The 21,274-nt window shown below is 37.8% G+C and overlaps 2 protein-coding genes across 3 annotated transcripts; one reads left to right on the top strand and one right to left on the bottom strand.

The window, feature by feature from the left end:
* The first annotated feature begins 287 nt into the window (after window positions 1-287).
* On the top strand, window positions 288-17,269 carry patl1 (PAT1 homolog 1, processing body mRNA decay factor). Of its 2 annotated transcripts, none has more exons than XM_033967899.2 (20): window positions 288-415; window positions 2,161-2,266; window positions 3,081-3,287; window positions 4,232-4,447; window positions 5,041-5,141; window positions 5,302-5,382; window positions 6,125-6,325; window positions 6,935-7,039; window positions 8,380-8,457; window positions 9,018-9,232; window positions 9,978-10,116; window positions 10,650-10,767; window positions 11,736-11,833; window positions 12,443-12,502; window positions 12,594-12,739; window positions 13,475-13,634; window positions 14,284-14,409; window positions 15,291-15,382; window positions 15,869-16,018; window positions 16,898-17,269. In XM_033967899.2, exons 1-20 carry the CDS (start codon window positions 401-403, stop codon window positions 16,917-16,919), a joined length of 2,436 nt encoding a protein of 811 aa, XP_033823790.1. In that variant the 5' UTR covers window positions 288-400; the 3' UTR covers window positions 16,920-17,269. The 2 variants fall into 2 exon arrangements, with proteins under 2 accessions (XP_033823790.1, XP_055078690.1); XM_055222715.1 differs by having other exon boundaries at window positions 386-415; window positions 3,084-3,287.
* LOC129456348 (scavenger receptor cysteine-rich type 1 protein M130-like) lies at window positions 17,262-20,871 on the bottom strand. Its single transcript, XM_055222723.1, has 6 exons — window positions 20,695-20,871; window positions 20,156-20,443; window positions 19,672-19,974; window positions 19,276-19,575; window positions 18,676-18,993; window positions 17,262-18,572 (listed from the first exon to the last, which is right to left on the bottom strand). Exons 1-6 carry the CDS (start codon window positions 20,843-20,845, stop codon window positions 18,247-18,249), a joined length of 1,686 nt encoding a protein of 561 aa, XP_055078698.1. The 5' UTR covers window positions 20,846-20,871; the 3' UTR covers window positions 17,262-18,246.
* Between the last annotated feature and the right edge of the window lie 403 nt (window positions 20,872-21,274).

The raw sequence follows: 21,274 nt of genomic DNA on the forward strand, positions 1-21,274 counted from the left end.
TTGTGTCATATTTTGTTTTTGTTGATCCAAAACAAATACATTGGATATGAAGTTAATCCATCTAAACTTAGCCTATGTTCAGTTAATGGTTAATGGTTAATGGTTAATGGTTAAGGTTCCACCACCTGCTTGTCTCTGTATGAATATGAAGAAGAGTTATTGCTTTGCCAGGAATGTTCCACAGCATGGCATTTAAATGGTTGTTTTTGCTTTCGTGTATTGTTTTAAAACATGCATTATGGCTGTGAATGTACAGTGTGAAGTAATTTTTTTCTGCGCGTGCACGATATGTGAAGTTTACGTACTCGTTCCCGTCAAGCACGTAGAAGGAAACGTAGCAACTGCGTCATTTGCGCGGCGCCTTGCTCCCGATGCACTTCTCCCGAAAACCTAAAGATAGATGTTTCGATTTCAGGTGAGCAGCAAACCCTTGTGGCATCAGATGAGAGCTGGGGTTATTTCTGTGTAAATGAGGTTAAATGTCGCCCGGGAGCGTGGAGATTTAACCCGCAGTTCTTTGTTTATGCGCGGCTCAAGTCCAATGCGGTGTTGGCCTGTGCAGCAGCAGTTTTTCCTGATGACATGAGCCAGAGGGAGGACAGCTCTCCAAGGCGCGAACAGGCTGATCAAACCGGGGCCGATACGGCACGCTGCATTATAAAAGCACTGCTTTTTTGTGTACATGTTTTTGCTTTGTTTTTTTTACAATCCACGATCCACGTCTTTCAGTCGATGTACCTCTGCGCCTCTTGCGTGATGTAACAGTGTTAGCATAGCGGCTAACGAGTGCCAATGATGCTACAAGGCATCTTGAAATATCATAAACATAAACCCTGCAGCATGGTGTATTTTACTACACATGTGCTCCTTGGATCTAGTAAATGAACAGCCGATAGCTCAGTACATTATAAACCTGATTTATTTTTAGGGAAGACAATAGATTTTCAGTGCTTTACATCTAAACATTGATTTCTGTCCATGCATATTTTGTAGTGCTACTTTTACTGTAACAGTTTTGAAAGGAAATTAACATAAATTTAGCGAACTGTTGGTTCTAAATGCTACTTTGCCTTAGAAAGATCAAACGTGTTTATTTACTGACCATTTACTTTTTCCCCTAAATTTTGGCAACAATAATACTCTCAATTGAAGGGTCACAATTGGCAAATCGCAGTGGTTGTTTATTAAGGTAATATGATGTTCTTTAGTGAGAAGTAAATGCCTTGTCTCCATTGACTCTTGTCTTATCTTAAACCTGCTTATCTTGTAGTTTAGACCTCTACAAGACTATTTCTGAAATGCATGGGATTCTTGGCACATAGCACTTTTCTCAAATTTGCATGTTCTTGTGGACATGCAATGTGCACTGTTACCTGTCTGATTCTTGGTTCAACAAAACAAATGGCAAAATCCAATCACAATTATAAAAATTACAGTCAGGTTGTTGTTTTTTTTGCCATATTGGTCTTAGTTGCTAATGTAACCAAAGTTACTTTTGAGTACATTTTGACATTTCGGTTCTTAGTTTGTTAACCATCTCTGTCCATTATAAGCCTGAAAAGCAATGAAAAAGCCTTTAGATAGAACCAGGCACCCACTGCCCAATATCATCCATGCGCCATGTGCACTGCCTTGATGTCAGTTGGCAAAAAAAACGGGGGGGGGGGGGGGGACTGATGACTCAGGATCTTCATTTGTTCACTTCAGCTTGTATGGTCTTTTGATGTTAGTTATGTAAACTGACATTGACAAGAAAGTTTCACAATATTTTACATTACAACTGTGTCCGTTCTGCTATACATTTCTCTACTTTGTGTTTGCAATAGACCTCGGGATTGTAACATCACACCTCATAAAATTTTTCAGTGAGCCTTATGTTAAACCAATGGACGTTTAAAGATGCTAAATTCATTCAAATGTGTTCTGACACTTTAGCGTGATGGATTTATTTACCAGAAGTGACCTAGCAGTTTATAGAGTTGTTCCACCGCATTTACTTTTTAACATTGTTTTGGCTATCTTTATGAGAGTTTTGCACTACTGCCACTTTTGTGGCAGTAGTGCAATGGTAACTGCCGTTTTTTGAGATTCCATCCTGAGCTCTATATATTTGTTCCCATTGTTGTTTGAACAAAATGAACCTTGTTGGTTGTATTTCAGTCCCTGGATGATGACTGTACATTGGAGGAGGAGGATGACGGGCTGATAGAGGAAGAAGATGAGATCGATCAGTTCAACGATGACACTTTTGGGGCAGGTGCAATTGGTCAGTAAACCTACAGATGTGGGATTACTTTTTATTGTTTAAAGTATTATCTGACTTCTTGATTATACATTTTTTAGTTCCGGTTCAAATGTGTCTTTAAAAAAACTTTTTTCTATCCCAGTGTGCAGAGGTAAAAACATTTATATTTCCCCACTCTTCTGGGAGTGTACTGTTCATGGTCAGTGTAACCTAGCAACTGAAGATAACTATTTGGTCATTGGTTTATTGTGTTTGTTTTCTAACATTTTCTAACATTAGTTCAAATATAATCACAGAGAATCAAAAATTATATTGACTGAAGAAGCAAAATAAGAAATCCAAAAGGATAAACATTACAGATGGGACAAGATCTCAGTAGACAATATTGCCACAAGATTGAGCACACATGCGGAAAATAATCTAGAGAGATTTTTTTCTCCATGTTTGCATTTGGATTAAACAAAATTGGGTTCTGATGATTTACATTTCTTGAGAAGCTGTAGTTCCAAAAAGAAATGCTACAATGAGAGCAAAAATATTAATTGAAGTAAATAAAAAATGGCAAGACCTGAACTTACACTTTTTACTCACATTAACTTTACTTTATCACTCAGAAAGTTTGATTTCTTAAAGCTCTTCACATGCTAATATACTATAGATGGATATCTATTGACAATGTGAATTAAAAAAGAAAATTAATGACTATTGTTTGGTCATGGTGTCTAAGAGTTTCTTCTTCCAATATTCATAACACTAAAATTGGATATTGTGACATCCATAATACAAGATCTATTAAGACATCTATTTCTCCTCTTATTACTTTCATCATCTTCAGAAGATGATGACTGGCAGGAAGAGCATAAGCGTCTGGCGGAGCTGGATGAACGAGATGGACTGGGGGGGGTTGTGCCAGGATCTGGACCAGGATCTGGACAAGGACTGGGGGCTCTGGGGGGAGCTGCAGACGCTCCATCACTCGGCCCTCCTGCATCCTCTCTGCCTTCACTAAACTTCACGTCTTCCCCTGGTTTTCCTCGCCCAGGTCAGTGAAGAACACAAGTTAAACTAGGGTTGAGCAATACTGACAAAAATGTATCTTTTTACAATCTCAATAACAATATTCATTTAACATTTTAACAACGGGTCAGGAATGTGCTCAAATTTGCCTGTGAATGTCTTGGTTAACTAACCTGGCTCACGCCAGATTGATATGTGTGCCACTCTGAATTGAGTGCTACACATTGTCAATCTGGGATAGCTCTCGCTGAATGTAGTCGGAAAACACAAAAATGTCATGACAGTTATTTGAATGATTGGTCTAAGTGAAAAAAAATGTAACTTTTGTTACATCCAGTTGGGAGAAAAGCACAGACATCTTCCCTTTGTACAAATGCACAATGCAATTCTGCACGTTTTTCCACAAACAAAATAGTCAGTATTGATGCTAAAATGGTTAGACATTAGTTTGCTTGCTTCACATTAGTTTGCTTGCTTCAAATTTGGCTTCCACAAAAATCTCAAAAAAACTCAATGCTGCTCTGTGATTGGTGCTGTGATAGGCCCTGGCAGGTGGGCCCTATTGCACATGAGAATCCATCTTGCTGTGCAAGGTTATTGGTTAACCACATAAACGTTAAATATCACTTTATACCCTTCCTATATATTCTAATAAACTATTTCTGTCATTGATGTATTACCAAATTAAGCCATGCCTTGCAACAAGATAATGTAAGTTTTCTTGTAATATATTTCTGTGACTGAAGTAGCTGAAGTCTTTCTGAGGGACAAATTTGGGTGGGAGGCGGTAACATAGTGGGTTAAGCATTTGTCCATTGTATTTGAAACCGTATTATAATGTTTGTGGTACAATTATTGGTATGGAATCTAATCTAACTAATGTCTGAAATACTACACAGAAATGTGGACGTGTATAATACTTTTATTTTTTAATTGTAACTACAACACCATTTGAATTTGGATCTTCAGATGCAGAGGAGAGAGGAGGAGGGGGAGGTGACCTGGCAGAGTCATTAGCCCGGTTCATACTCGATGCAGACCCCGCCATCGCTGGTGTGGGGGCTGCGGAGAGACCAAACCCTGCTCTGTCTGGTCTCCAGGGTTTAGACCGATCCAGGGTCCTGCCCCAGCCAGCCCCCATCCCAAACCAACTTCCTCCTCATCCCCAGATGCCCTCCACTTCTGGTGAGATCATACATTTGCATCATACACTTTCCTCCAACAACAATGAAATTAATGGACTTATGTCACAGGAACAGTTTGGAATTGGAATTTTATATTTTATGCTTTGAATTGGAGCTAGTTGGATCTTGCACTGGTCTTTTTCAGAGGCATACAAATGTATGTGAATTCCTGCTGCAGACCTGCATAAGATGGGTGATAAGGGATGCAACCCTTCTATGATTTTGATATTTTGATTGATTTTAGGCCTCAGATAAATGAAAGTCTTTCCTACTTTTATGTTGCGTATCAATACCTATACATTTAGCATTTTATTTAATTGTAAAAGTTTCAATTAAATATTATAATTAGCATTGCTGCCTCAGAATCGGAATTAACTTTATTGTCCAGGGGGGAAATTAGGGCTGGAGTCAAACAGCTGCAACACAGCATAATAAACACAGGGACGTACACATAATAGAAACACTACAGCTACTCTACAGAGTGGGTCTGTCAGAGTTATCAATCCAGAGTTGATAGCTGGGATGTTATTATTTATGGACAGCACTGTTTGTAGTGCATTTTCTATTGGACAATCTATCTGTGTCTCTCTATAGGCCTGCCCCCTGGCCCTGCATCGATGCTCAGCTACCAACAACAGCAGCAGCAGCAACAGCAACAACACTTAATGCGCAGAGGAACTTCTCCCATGGGACAGGTTAGGTTTGATTTTATTTTGCTCCTGCAGTATATAATGCTATCTAATCACACTGACTAATTTTAAAAGTAGTGGAGTAATTAGTAATCCACAACTACTAATAACAATAATATTGTCGGCAATTATGCACTCAGTAATTGAAAATATTTTCTTTTTGTAGATGAACTCTCACAATATTTGGGAGAACAGTATGGGTTTTGGACCTGTCAGTGTCACCCCAGGATTGCCCACACACATGGAGGTAAGAAGCACTTTGCAATAGGCAATAAAAGCACTTTGCATGTGTCCACTGTTTTAATATAAACTTAACAGTGAATGTAGTCTTTATTGATCAATTAGACCCTCTAAATTAACTATGTTTTATAATTTTTTCCCCCCCAATTACAAAAGTCAAAATTACAAATAATTACTTGGTTAGTTGTTGGAGAAAGACTGCTACTACTCACCATCATGAATGTACATGTTTTGTTTTTACCTGGTAAAGTATTTTAATCCATGCTTTATTTTAGGGAATGAAAATTGTACTTGCAAATCAATATTGTGAGTGGTTGCTTAGTTTTGTTGCTCCGGTGCAGGAACAATAAAACAGGACTGCACTAAATGTATCACAATCAACTCAAAATCATAATTTGAGTTTGTGCAATTATTGAATGGCATAGGCTGCAATTATTTAGACTGTACAATGTCTTCTGCAAAGAACACAATTTCCTGTCTTTCTATAATCTATCTATAAAAAGATATCAACATGTTCTAAAATACATGATGTTTTTATATTAGTTCATCAGTTCAGATTTCATTCTTCTCTCAAATGTTATTAATCCTGGAGTTATTCACATTGAGCGCTGATCAGAATCCGCCTTTTTAAACTTGTATTGCAAATCTAATCGCAACCACGTTAAATTGCAATTACATTTTAAATGACGTAGCTTTAGGAGAACTATAATTGTTTTAATTTAATTTGTCTCTGTTTTTTTTTTCCTCAGGACAGTCCACTTATGTCCATTATCAAAGAGGTGGGTTTGCCTAAAAGACCACCTCAGAATCGGAGTGATGAAAGCAGGGACCTGTCAGAGAGGGTCCCACCCCCTCGGTCATCCTCGCCTGTGATTGGTTCTCCTCCTGTGAGGGCGGTGCCTATTGGGACTCCACCTAAGCAACCAATGAGCCATGCCCTCAACCATCAGGTGAAATTATATTACTAATGTGCTATAAATGGCAAAGTTGTAAATACATGTAATATTTACCTAATATTAATAATTTTCACTTTTTAATGTTTTCTGCTTGGAGGGCCAGACTAAAATTGAACAAAAAGACACCAACATAAAGATTTCGGAGTGGTTGTATAGCCCACAAATGCATTTACCTTTCAACAATAAGGTGCAACAGTATACAGAGATAGTAACCATAGGTTTTGTCGTTAAATCGCTCCTAGGGCTGTTGGACAAAATACTAACAATACAACATGAGATAAAATAATAAAATATGGTTATAATATATAATCAGTTATCTGTAATACAAGGTAAACATGTTCAATTCAAATACAATTGTACTGTTTTGTTGGGGTTTTTTTTGTTTTTTGGGGGGCTATTTTTATTATTTACTTGATGGCCGAAACCCTCCTTTTACATTCTTGGCTACAATAATTTATAAATTTGTAATACTCCCTTATTTTTATATAAGAAACACTTGTCTTTTCTTTGCTCTCACCTTTCTGATACTAACTGTAGTCACTTTAGTCCCTCCTGACCTCTCACTCTTTCTGTTGTGTTTATTTGTATGTATATTGTATTTAGATCCACCACCCCACTGCAGTACACGTCCGCGCCCCGGTGCCGCACAGATACCCCCCTCCTCATTTCCCCGAACACCTCTCTCCAAACGCTCTCCTCAACATAGCAGTGAGTCCACATCCTTTTCCCTTAGAGTTTTGATGCTGAGTTTCAATTTCCTGTTGTATAGCTGCATTCGTGTGGTCTTCGGGAACTCGGGTTTCCCAGATGAGATGTTGGGGCATTCATGTGTTTTTATCTCAAAAAGATGAGATTTTGCTGTGACGAATTTATAAAGTCTTTGTGTTTGCTCATTAACTGCTTTTAATAATGCTAAACAACAAGATTTGTTATTAGCCTTCTCAAAATCTATATATTATGCATTTACTTCAGCTAACACTAGTTAACATCACATTTGTAATTTAAACAGTAGTGTTGGGTCTTGCTCAGATCTGTTGCTCTTATGACAGTAAAGCTCTAAATTTAATAGTGTTTAGTCAAAAAGCTGGAATGTTTAAGATAAATTGACAAATCATTTCATCTCTCTGAACACAGCAGATCACGTCATGTGTGGAAGTCAGGCAGCTTTTTAAGCTAGGCCTGTCATGATAACAAATTTTGAAGCACAATATATTGCTAAAGAGAGATACTGTGATAAATGATCATATTTAAACTACTTTATGCCACTGATACAATAACAATAATACAAGATAATCCCAGTAAACCATTTTTAAAGGCTGTGTTATTCAGTGTCATGAGCTGCAACAAATAAATAGCAGAATAAAACAATAATTGGCAACAGAAGTTACATTTTTTTCCACCCAGCTCAAATCTTATTGTATTACAACAAAAATACACAAAATCTCCCCATTTTTACAAAAACATTATACACACGATAAATGTTTAACCCCGAAATATATTGTTTCAGCTTTTCATATATTGAATGATAATTCGATATCATAATTATCGTGACAGGTTTAGGTTAGATCCATGTTGTTTTTCTGACTTATGCAAGTGTTCCTGTGTATTTTTCAACTTGGTGGCAAAACATATTTCCAATTTCCCAAGGGCCACATGAACAGAGCATGCAACATTTTGAGTACCGTTTTGTTTCTTTTTGAGTCTTTTCTGTGGTCCATAAATTATGGCTTAAAGGTGCACTAGGTAACTATCCTGGAGGAGGATACGCCACCTAATTTTCTCCATACGGTGATTTTTCTTTTTTTGCAAAATCACCATTTCTAGAAAAGCAGTCTGCCACTAGCAGACACTCTCAGATAAGTTACTCAGTTCTCCTTACACTTGACAAATGTGTTGTTTTTTTGTCAATATATCTGACTTTTTTTTTATTCCTAAAACACTAGATTATCCGGAAATGACGAATCATCACATTTATTTGACTTGATATATATTATCCACATGAGACTTATTTAGGGATGTTGAATACATTCATTTTATGTTTTGTGCAGAACTCCCCTCTGTGCCGCGGTCCGTTTCCTCCTGGAGTTTTGTCTCAGATCCAGAGGGCTCAAATGCTCAACTCTCAGGTCAGTTCAGTAACAACTAATTATTTTTTAAAATGCCTATTGCTTCTCCACTGCTCTATACATCTTCATTTTCACTCAGGTTTTGTTGAAATAATAAGGTTATTTTTTTATTTTTTGTAATATTGATCAATCTCGATTTTCTAGTCAATTCTATATCATGAACAAGGGACGTTGTTTTCTGTGCCATTTAACACAAAACATAGTATAATTTCTACATCAAATAGTTATAGTGGAGTCTTTTTAATAAACAAATCTATAGCCAATCTACAGTTTTATTCTTAAATTGTTTTTTTTTGCACTGCAACATCTGATGATGTGATTGGCATAATTCAGGATTGGTGTGTAATGTTATCACCTGCCAAGTAAATCTTTAATAAAATAAATAAATGAATCTAAAAAAAATGTTTAAAAAAAATCTATCTAATTGAAAATTGAATGAATGAATCTCCATCTCTATTATTATTTTTTCATTTGTACAGCCATAATTGTGAAATATGTTGCCTCTAGTTTATTTTATTTCACACCAGTGGTGTTGACCCTCTCCTCCGTCTTATGTGCAGGTGGCAGGCTTCCCTCGCGGGGGCCCTCCTCCCATGATGCCTGGTGGTGGGTTCAGGCCGTTCTTTGGTGGTCCTCCTCCTCCTCATGGGCACAGGATGGGACCACCCCCTCCTCATGGACCCCCCAACCACCCCCCACCTATTCGTCACAACACCACCCACCTGCACCCACAGCACCGCAGAATGCTCACCCAGCGCATGCAGAGCCGAGGAGGGTAAGGACTGGACCTAATAAACTCAAGTAATTTGAGATTATGCCAGCAAATTTGGGTTTTAAGACTCATTGTCACCAAACTGACTATCACTATCACTAGGCCTATCATGATGACAGCTTTTGTGACATATTGCTGAAGAAAGTCTAGATAAATGATGAAACAAATGTATGCCACTGACATAATAACCCTTAAACAGGATTATCCCCAAAAATATTCTGAATGGACAAAAATAGAACAAAAAATCAGTTTGTACATTTGTGTTTGCTACTCACTTTGAACCAGATATTCTGTGTTCTTGATTAAGATTGAATTGAATTGTATCTATAATGAGTCATAGATTATTTATTCAACACTTTACAGCTCAAATCTTATCGTAGTACAACAAAATAACAAAAAGATCAGCACTATCGCCTTACCCACAATAAATATTGACCACCAAAAATTATTGTCCTATTTGTCATCTATCTGGGTGACCTCATCTCTCTTCTGTGACTTTTCCTTGTCTAAATGCTCCATTCTCACTGCAATAACGCAATACCTTTCTATAACAGTAGGTGGCACTATTTGCTAAACTGTGTGGCTGTGGCTTTTGTAAACAGGCTAGTTAAAGAGCACATGTTTGACAAACATAGTTTAAAAAAGTCAACACCCAATTGCAAACCAATTCTACCTGGGGCTTTAAATAAAGTTCAGTCAAGTAGAGAAAGACAACCACAACTGTCTGTTAAATAACCCTTTGTTGTAGGGGCCGACCTGGACTGGACCGGCGCAGCAGAGACCCCTACAGTAACCTGATGACCCAGAAGGAGAAAGAATGGGTCACCAAGATCCAGATGATGCAGCTCCAGAGCACTGACCCCTATCTGGACGACTACTATTACCAGGTAAAGGAGTAATAGTCGTGGCTAGGTTGGTCAGTTCAAGGCGCTGTACCTGATTTTTATTGTCTTAAAACTGTGAAAAACAGAACTTGTTAATTCCAAAACTAACAACAACTAGCATGCACCTCATGGTAAGTAAGAGCTGCCTATACAATGGACTTATACTGGGGGAAGAAAAAAAATCTTTATTACATGAAAGAATTGGGTACAGTCCCTTTAGTCAAGTCGAGTACATTTTATTTATAAAGCACACTTAAAAATATACAAATACAATACAGTAGAGTCCCGCTCAGCACGTGTTAATAACTAGTGCAAACAAATGAGTTTTAAACAAAGACAAACCCGGTCCCCTCCAGTTTTTAGGTCTTTGGAACATTCAGAATCATTTGGTCTACTGATCTCAACATTCTACTGGGAACATGGACAGACAGCTTAACTGTAAAGCTTGGGGCAATAGTATATAACATAAATGATATTGTGTAAATCTTTATAGCAGTACAAACAGAATTTTACTTTGTTCTGTGTTGTTTACGCAGAACTACTATGAGAAGATGGAGAAGCGTCAGGAAAAGGAGCGAGACAGCAGCAAAAAGGAGCACACCACCAAACTCATCACTCCACAAGTGGCCAAAGTGGAGCACACCTACAGGCCAGGTGAGAGACTGTCCACTCACAAGCTCAGTTTCCACAGATCTTTGTATTTTTTATATTTTTCAGTGTTTGTGTGCCCATTGGGTCAGATTTCTCTTTTTTTTGCAAAAGTGAAAAATGTATTAGTGGATTTAACATCAATTTGTGGGCCACTCTTTAGGGGTTCTATGGGGGTACTTCAGCCTATTTTAGCAGAAAATCACACTATTTTGTTGCCATAGTAATAAACATCCAGGCAAAAATGTGGTCATCTTACATCTTAATTAGAAGTTTCAGCAAATGCAGTCCCACACCTGTGTTAGATCACTCATCTGATAGTTTAAAAATTACTTTTGAGCCAACAGTTTCTTTTCTTTTCTATCAATAAATAAAAAATTCAATGGCTCTTTAGGATTAATGTTAATCAAGTAAAATGATTAAACACCTAAACACTTACCGCTGTAAAGTTGGTTACAGTGACTGTTGTTGTGAGAGGCATGTGCTTCATTATGTCTTTCTCTCACTCCTTGTCAAACTGCACACGTAACCTATTCACTGATTTGATTGGCCACTTGTCTTCAACATGCGAGGAGTTCAGGCAACTTAATTCTCTGTATTAACTAGGCCAAGCACTTTGTAGTCAGCCTCCGGCCCACGTAGTGACTGGAAGAGGAGGGGGAGCGAAACGGGAGGGGAGGGGGGAGCTATGTCTTCCCCATCTCTCCTCGGATTAGAGTGAATGGAGAAATTTTGTGTCCTAAATCAAACTGTCTGTGCGCTCTCTGGCTATTTTCTCTGATGTCGTGGCTCCATTGATCTGGCCTTCCCAGAGTCACTATACTGTGAACTACATACAGATTTTAAAACACAAATGTCAGATCTAACCGCAATTGTTCCTTTCATAGTCCCTTTGCAAACATATACATTTTTTCCCCTCTACCTACACATATCTTGGTTTATAGCATATTAACATGTTCCTCTTGTGTCCGCAGTCCAGTTTGCAGGATCCCTGGGTAAACTGACCGTCTCCAGTGTCAACAACCCTCGAAAGATGATCGACGCCGTGGTGACGACTCGCTCCGATGATGAGGTTTGTGTGGGTAAAGGATGTTGGTAAAGAATGTAGGAAAAATGAGGAGAACCACAACAAATGCTGACTTCATAAGCCTGAATTCATGAGTCTGAATTGTTTGTGGTTCTTTTGTTCAACAGGAGGCTCATCTTCAGTTACTATGTAAACTATACTATTAAATATTTCATATATTCCCATATTAAGAAGTATTTTAAGTTTCATTTTACAATTTTACATTGATCTGGATAACGTGCAATTGTTAAATTGTTCATTTCAATGACACTGCTAGATTTTTATCACTATGTCTTCATTTGTAGTGACAGTGCCTAGTAACTTCAAAGTATTAAATGGGATTTATGAACATAATTCATTGTTGTCATTTAGTTAATGATTAATATATTGTACCAAAAAGTACTGTTCAGGTAGTGGTACTAAAATGTATTTTTGAATCACTGGTGCCCCAAAAAAAGTAGCCCTAATCATTAGTGACAACCCTATTAATTGCTTCATTACTTTACTGCTGATTAATAAATTGTCTACCCAACTAAATGGACCTCTGAACCTAAAACGATACAAACTTTTCCAATTTCAGCGGTTGATGTTTATGAAATATTTGTATATTTGCAGGAAAAGCGGGAGAAGCAGGTTTGGAATAAGAGGCGCCAGATCCTCTACACAGTGGAAAAGGTAAATGAGAGGAACAAACTAAAACATTAAAATGAAATGTATTATTTCATTTTATACTATTACACTAATTAATTTTTGTGTTGTGTCGCAGATGTACAGTTTGTTGCTGGAGGTGCAGGACTTTGAGAAACGCTTCGTCCTGACACCAGAGGAGGAGAGAGACGCGCTGCTCGAACAACACAAAACTAACACAGTTCAACTCTGTAACTCTCTGCGTGAGAAAGAGTGGGAGGACAAGTAAGGAACAAAGGCTTTAAGTCCACAAATCTAAACCTAAGCATGAACAAACTCCAGATTATTATAACTGTTTAATGTAACAACACCATCTTTGATTTGTTTTTTAAAGGTAATTTTTTAATATGTATGCCAATAAAGGCATTAAACATGAGATTTTTGACCAGATTAGACCCAGGTAAAGCTGATTTATTTATTTATTTGAAGGACAGTGTGCAGATACATTAAAAAGATGGCTGCACCAGATTTAGCAAAATGCTAATTTCCATCTGTAGTCCTTGATGTCACAAACATCAAAAAACAATTTGCATATAACGATTAAAGTAATTTTTACTGGTGCAACTTTTTTGACAGAGTCTGCCACCTGCTTGTCTCCATAAATGTTATTGCTTTGTCTAGAATGTTCCACAGTATGGCATTAAACTTGTCAATCTCCATGGAGACAGGGAGGCAACACCAGGCCAAGTCAGATCTGTGGAGAGGCAAGCCCACTCACAGTAAGAATGTTTTCTGTGGTACATCAACAAATGTTTTAATTACACCTGTAATTAGAAACTGCAGTATTCCAGGCAAAGCAAAAGTGTATCCATGGAGACAAGTAGGTGGTGGAACCTTTTAGCAGAAACTAGTTTTTCAAGTTTTTAATGGTGCACTATGTAAACTTGCAGAGATGACCTTCCACCAAAAAAATTACATTTGTGTCAAATTTTGACTTGACATTTCTCCTCTCCGGTGCAGAGTGAGTGATGAGCAGCTGGTGATGATCATGTCTGTGAGGAAGGGGAAACGGTTGATCTCCAGGCTCCTCCCCTTCCTACCTGCTGCCCAGGCAACTGCTGTTCTCATGACAGTTGCCCGAAATCTGCCCGCACTCGCCAAGAAGGACAAACAGGATCAGGTGAGGCAACACGACTGGAGTGTGTAACATCTTCTCAAATTGGCTAATAGGCACACATAGAAAAACTATGAACGATAGGAAGTACAATAATAAAAACTGAAAATACATCACGATATTGTTAGTTATTTAAAGTGGCACATCTGCAAAGAAAAACTATGATTATTCTTTTGTGTAGAACCTTCTAGGTTTCTTCACACATGTAGTGTTTTATAAATAAAATGCATTTTTAGTAGTAAATGGACTGTATCTTGCTTTGAGTGTGTCTCAAATATAACATTATTTGAGACTAGGGGTGGGATGGGACATTTTGTACAAGAAAAGACAAAATTTAGGCAAAAGAAACACTTGCCATTTGATCAGATTTTCATGTTTGTTTGTTTTTTAAATAGCTGTGTGACTTTTTTTTTTACATTTACTACTTGTCAGGTTTTTTTTTTTAATACTTGCAAGTAAGTGCAGAGCAGTGGGTGGAGCAATGGGTAGGTGACATACATTTTTGGAGCACTATGCAGGATTACTCAAATATGCAAGAATCCGTCAAAATATAACTAAGATTAACTAATGAGGGAACATTGTTTTAAAAGTTCATAAAAGTCAGTTTGCCATAATCTGTTCCCTTTAAATAAATATTTATTATTTTCTACTTTAGGTGCTGTGTTGGTTGGTGGAGCCCGTCTCTGCTGCGATCCAGTCCATGTCCAGCTCTGCTCTCACTGACCTCCTCCAAGAGCTGCAAAGCACCGAGGGCCAGCTAGCATCAGTGCTACATAACAAGGTACACACCAGTCACTATGCAGTAAGTGGATTAATTAAGGCTAGAATGTATGGCAATAAAATGAATCATGTTTTTTTGTTTTGTTTTTTCATCTTGATTTTCTGTTGTTTTTTTGTTTTTTTTGTTTTTTTACAATATCGAAATTGATTTCATATTACACAGTGTTACACAAATTGATTCTTGTGAGATTTAAGCCATGTTATAATGCTGTTATCTCCTCAAAAACATATCTGGAGTTCTGTTTTGTTTCATTCACGCATTTTTGAGTAATCCTTTATTAGTCTGTCTACTTCTCCAAAGCTCAAAATGCTTTGTTCCTCTTCATAATGTCATGCACTTCCTGTGTTACCACGCACCTGTGTTTTTGCTTGAGAGAAGAACTATGCCTAAATATGTTGTTTTGTTTCATTCACACATGTTTAACACACAAATACAAAACTGAAGGCATGTTTTTGATGAAACAACATTATAATATAGATCAGAAAATACCATAATATAGGCCCATAAATAACAATCTTTTACTGACAGAGGATTGGCTGTAGATTAAAAAATAACATAATTGACAATTAGACATGACTTGACCTCGATCCTCATTAATATTCTCATACCACCCACATGTAAATTTTGGATATAATCTTTTCCCCATGTCAGTCTCACTTTTGCGCTTACAGCTAGAGAGTGTCCCCTGGTGGCCGTTAGCCAGTAAAAATCTATAAATAAGCTGCACTATTGTATAAGCCACAGCATTCAAAGCGTGGGAAAAGCGGCTTCCCATGCGGCTTATAATTTATGTTAATTTATTTTTTAATGTGATCCTTATACTCTGTTGTATAAAATGTGTATAATATTTTTCCCATCATTGTTTACCTGTCTCTTTGTAGTTTGGAGTAACGCTGCTGTACCTGATCCTGAGTGAAGGGGAGAGGATGCAGAGCTCTGAGCCAAACTGTCAGCTCATGGATGACAATCGATGGTAAAGACTCTGATTTCACCTGGTCTAGTGTAAAAGGGTTCAGTAGAGGTGTGAAAGGTTGTTAAGATGATCAGTTCAATCAAGCTAAACATAAAATCACCAAAACAATATTCAATGGCTCAATGGCTCAATTTGTGATTATTGTAATTTGAAGTCACCTTTATACATAATTCAGCACTATTTTCAGCCAGGGGTTAGATTGTGTTTGATGTAATTTTTGGTTTATTACTGGTTAAGTTGACCATATGTTTTATAGTTACAAAATCTTTCACGAAGTACTCAGTTGGACTATGTTGAAGTTACAAAAGTTACTCATTTTATAACTTTAAAAGTGCACAATTTAACTTCTCGTGCAGAGTTCGCTACTTGCATGTTTCCATAGAGATGTTATTATTGTATTGATTGTTCTTTATATATGGCATTTATTTTGCAGAAACATATATAAAATCGCACTACACATATAAAACGTTGTCTTTTCTGTCTCAGGACTGAGCTGGTGTTCTCAGTGACGCGGGAGCTGCTGTCCGTCCCATCCGCGTCTCTGTCCCCTCCATTATTCACACCTCCAAACCTCCTCTCACTCTTCTCCCGCTACGTTGACCGACAAAGATTGGAACTGTTACAAGACAAGCTACAGTAAGTTTGTTGGGCGTTTTTATTATAATGGCAGATTAATGATTGAATGCATTAAGGCTGTAGGCAGTTAGTTGTTTAGTCGATTAATTGGTCAATGATGTTTCAGTCGACCAAAACGTATTAGTTAACAATTTATTTTATTTAGAGTTTAAGGATTTATATGAGACAACAGCAGATAGGAAAATGGATGGTGTGAGTTGGCTAAAGATTCAAGTTAACCGTGAGTTGACTCTGCTTCTTTACATATAAATACACCATTTCCAAGTACATTTGTTTTTTGTTTTTGCATAACCTCCTGTGCAGTTTCAGTCAGTTTCAGTTGCAGTAGTCTTGCAAATTGCGTTTGGGTCAGACATATGGTCAGATATGTTTTGATCGTTTTTGCCACACCAACTTTTTGATCTATAGGATATCTCTAGTCCACCAAGAATTTCTTTCCATGACTACAGCCCTAGACTGCATTCAGTAATGTACACCGAGTCAAAAGTCCCCTTTTTCATTTAATAGTGTTCATTTAATGGCACTGAATGCATCAAAACAATGAATGAATGTTGAAATATTTTACTCCTAGATGTCTCAAAAGTTTACGCATGTTTTAGATTCTTCAAAATAACCAATCTTTCCTTTGATCACTGCTTTGCACATTCTTGGCAATCCACTAATGAACCTTAAGTGTGGCTTTAGCTTTATTTTCATCCATGCACATCATTTGGATTACTATACTAAACTATTTTATCTTAATGAAATATAAAATCATACCATTCTTTCGAAGAAAAAAAAAATATCGTCACACTATTTATAACTTGAAATAATCATACTCAAAAGTTAAAATTTTTACATACACTAACCATCTCATGTCGCTTTCTTTTTTATTCACAGGATCTCAGTTTTGTCCAGGTAGAAGTTACTACAGTGGTGGACGCAGCCCTCATTGCAAACGTTTTCTTTGGTGTGAATGGTGATCGGATCTGTGTCATTTTTAAACAGCAGAATCTAACGACAATGTATTTTGTTTAGTCTCTGGTTTGAATGTGTGTGACGAACATGAGCGAAGGATTGTATGTATGACAAATGACAATGAAATCTGCATTTTTAAATATCTTGTTTACGATTATGCCCGTGATGAACCTTAAAATTAAAAAAGTATTTCTATTATATAAAATGTACTGTTTCATTATTTTGAATGTGTACATAAGTTGTTTCAATTTCACAGTTAGCACCAATAAAGCTTTTTAAAACAAATGCAGGCAATGGCAATAATGCTTTTATTCATTCATATTTTTCTTACAAGTCCAAAAACATGCATACAACAAGGTTCATTATAACTTTGGAGAGTGTGTCACATGCTTTTAGTTTTTTGCCTGTAATGCTTCACAGTATAGCATTAAATTTTATAGAGGCACTGGCATCACCTGGCTGTCTCCATGGAGATAGATGCCATGCTGTAGAACTCGATACAATTCCATGGAGACAAGCAGATGGTGGACCCTCTACCAGAAAAGTTACATTATGTATCTTTAAATATAGACTCCATAGTATTCCATTTTCTGCACATACAACTTGTTTGATTTTACTAAATCCTATAGTGTGATGAGAACAGGAAAAGTTTTGTTTTTTTTTGCATCTTGTTTACAGGTTAGGTCTACAAACGCATACATTTATGGTGTAGAACAAATATAGTTCATATATGGAACTAACTAATACAAACCGAACAGATTATTTGATTTACGCTAAATATTTTGATGTTTTAGATGTCATTACAACATTACAATTGTACATTGTACAGAGGTAAAATTTATTCAAAAGGATTTTGAGATGGGTAAAGCAGACGTATATAACCTAACATAGGCACTGTTAAATGATCTCAATAAAGAAGAGAAATGAAGACCGCTCTTCATGGTTTATTTCACACTGAATTAGACACTTTGAAAAGTATGAGTATATTCCTGTAATTGCCAACTCCATGTTTAAGAGCAGCGTGAGGTCTCACCTTTACTAATGAATTTGAAAAATATGCGAAAAATAGAGTGAATACATGGTACAGAGGAGGGAGAGTAAAAAGGAGGACATGAAGTTAATTGGTGTGAAAAAAGGGATGCACAGGTAAAATTGTTTTTTGTTTCCTTCTATGTCACTTATTAAAACATCATAAACCACAAAATAGGGATGGGCAAAATGGCAAAAAAAAAATGCAATCTTGATTTTTTATTTGTACTTCAAATTTACTTCTAGGCCGCACAGACCACTTCAATGGCAGTAGAGGAAAACCAGGGAAGTACAACTCCACACTGAAGCAGCGCTGCCTCTGCCCCATCACAATCAGAGAAGAAACTCCACATTGGAATAACTTTTGGGAGTTTGATTTTTGAGGTAGAAACTGCATTACCGCAGCCCAGTTGTCTGCACACAATAGAGGCATGTCTCATGTCCCAGTTATTATTCTCTGCAGCGATCATCATTTGGGATCCCCCCTCCTTCACAAACAGTCTCCCAGAGCAGACAGTGCGACCAGTATCTTGCACTAATCCATCGTCCAGCACAATATCCTCTGCATCTAACAATAAAAAACATATAAACTTAAAAATATTTTCAACACATTAAAGGAGAGGAGTTGTGCTACTAAAAAAGGTAATTTGCAGATAATAGTAAACTTGTACCTTCCACTACCAAAGACAGCTCATGGCTTTGAGAGGAGACGTGGTGTCCAGACACAGTGTTGTGATAGATGCAGCGGTAGATCCCGGAGTGGGATTTTTCAGTCGAATCAAACCTGAAGATGGCCGTGTGATTGACAGCTGTTTGGTTCTGAGTGTGATTGGTTTTGTCTCCAGTGAAGACCAGACTAAAATGGCCGCCAGGATACTGCGGAGACACTGAGCAGTTAATATAGAAAGTGTAGGGGCTGAGGACGAGCACGGGGTCCTCTCCTGTGCGGTTTCTGGATTCAACACTGATGACAGCTGGAAGAAGTAGACCTGTGAAGAATCACATGTTAAAGATCAGTGAACAAACATTATGAATTAAACATGGAACTTATTTAGACTTTCAAATGCAATTTTTCTGTTACATATAGTTTTCAAAATCTAACCACAAGCTGTACTCAGTGTCACAGGTACCTCATTCACACACACACACATTCAAACACGCACTGGATTTCCATGAGCAGGCAAACACCAGAGGCCAGGTGCGTTTTGCCAAAGTACAAGAAAACTGAGGGGATCAAACCTGGACCAGATGGGCCCCTGTGTGGCTCTCACCTGAGCAGAACACGTGGACAGTGGAGGCAGACATGCCCTCCCTGACAGAGCCACAGCTCAGCAGAGCCCCCTCAGAGCCCTCACAGTCAGAGTAGAAGCTCCACACAGGCTGTCGCTCATTCACACTGCTCTGTGTGTGTGTGTGCAGCACAGAGCCACAGCCCAGCTGTCTGCACACGACTGCAGCCTCCTTCAGGCCCCACATCTGCTGGCTCACAGGCCTCCAATTTTGCATGTGCTCCAGCTCAAGGGTGCCCAGACACCGGCTCTTTGTTCCCACCAAACGCACGTACGATGACTCTAAAAAGGAGAGTTCAATGTATCACATATGTGTATGTTATATGTGTAACACTGGAGGTGGCAGAAGGATTGGCCAATGTTCATCATTTTTTTTACCTTCGATATAAACATACTTTCTTCTATCAGAGCAGAAGGTGTTTGGATAAATCTCAAAGTCATACAGACACCAGTGCATTTGTAAGGTGGCGGCCATTATCGGGGGCATAAAGAAGTGAGCTGTGTTGTCTTCGGCTGGCAGGGTGAAAGTGGTCTCATTGTCGTCATCATCTCGGATCCAAAGCACAAATGAGCGAACTTTATATGGAGCATTGACATGGCATTTGACCACATAGGGATGGCCCACGTACACATTTGATGACTGGATGGGGTAAACAGTGACCTCTGGGGGAGCTGGCTTTTCTGTAAAAAAAAAAAATCCAAAAAGCAGTTTCCCTTGTTTCTTAAGCTCCTTTGCAATCATGTGTGAACAAGATATATTTTAAAAGGACTTTAAGGGCTCCATAAGGTACACCACATCAAAACTGTATCTAAATGAATGAGTAAACCAGGTTCAACCAAGAGCTAATAATTTCATACTGACCGCCACAGACCAGAAAAATGGACCTGCAGGTTGTGCCTGTGTCCAGTGGTGTTGAGGGGCAGTCTCTGAGATGCTCCTCTAGGCCGCTACACTGAAACTCAGACCTTATAGAATCAGAATCAGTGTCCTCAGAGAAGAACCTCAATAAGAATCCACAGCCCAGCTCCCGACAAGCCACAAAACCATTCTTTTCTGTGAAAGTTGATTCGCAAATATCCATCCAAGACCCATTGGATTTGACTTGTACAAAACCAGAACAGTTTTGAGTCCCCTGCATCCGAATATCCTCTGAATCAAAGAAAAACAATCAGACATAAAATAAAATGAATATCAACCTTTTTATCTCTATGTCCATAACACTTAAGTAGTTAAGTCAGTGATTTACAAAGACTAAACAGATTTATAAACCAGGATAAAATAGGCAAGTTTAATTTATGAAACTAACCCAAAATATGCAATAAAAGGTAAACTATGCATAACCTTTGCAATGCATTTGTAACATGCCCTTTATACTAAACCATGCATGACCACTCACTTACCTTTGGTGATGGTCATAAATTTATCTATTGGTTTAGATGGATATAAACTCCATCCACGTCGACTATGGATCTCATTTGCCAGCAGAAAAATGCAGCACAATAGCTCCAAAATCAACCTCTTTACTGTGATTCTATGTAGAAGTAGAGACATAGTTTAGAATAAGCCAACCAAAAACCAAAAAGTAGGAGTCAGCAGTACAAATATACAATACAATACAAAGGTCATGTTGACTGTAGATCCAAGTCCATATTTCCCAGGGACACGTAGGATGATGACTTCTAAAAGCCTTAAACTGGGTCAGGTCATTTGGTGGAACAGATGCGACGAGATAATAACTTACCATGATAATATTTTTTCAGTTTTGGTTAGGTTTATGGTTTTACTGTCTGTTTGAACATGGGAAGCAGATATGACATACACAGAGGTAATTCCATAACTTACCTAACAACAATAATGTAGGCAAGGGTCTAAATTACATAATAGTTATGATTAGACTAACAAAAATAAATGCCAACATCATTTTGTTACAGCAGCATTTAAACTGCCAGAAAAATGCTTCCTAATGCATCAATTGTCCCA

Source organism: Periophthalmus magnuspinnatus, chromosome 1 (assembly GCF_009829125.3).
Source record: "Periophthalmus magnuspinnatus isolate fPerMag1 chromosome 1, fPerMag1.2.pri, whole genome shotgun sequence".
In the NCBI taxonomy this organism is placed as follows: domain Eukaryota; kingdom Metazoa; phylum Chordata; class Actinopteri; order Gobiiformes; family Gobiidae; genus Periophthalmus; species Periophthalmus magnuspinnatus.

Coding starts and splice junctions, on each gene's coding strand:
- patl1 (XM_033967899.2), top strand. Junction 4,448..5,040: donor CCAGATGCCCTCCACTTCTG/GTGAGATCATAC, acceptor GTCTCTCTATAG/GCCTGCCCCCTGGCCCTGCA. Junction 10,768..11,735: donor GGAGCACACCTACAGGCCAG/GTGAGAGACTGT, acceptor TTGTGTCCGCAG/TCCAGTTTGCAGGATCCCTG.
- LOC129456348 (XM_055222723.1), bottom strand. CDS start 20,845: ATGTCTCTACTTCTACATAGAATCACAGTAAAGAGGTTGATTTTGGAG. Junction 20,444..20,694: donor ATTTATGACCATCACCAAAG/GTAAGTGAGTGG, acceptor TCTTTGATTCAG/AGGATATTCGGATGCAGGGG. Junction 19,576..19,671: donor AAAGTATGTTTATATCGAAG/GTAAAAAAAATG, acceptor TCTCCTTTTTAG/AGTCATCGTACGTGCGTTTG.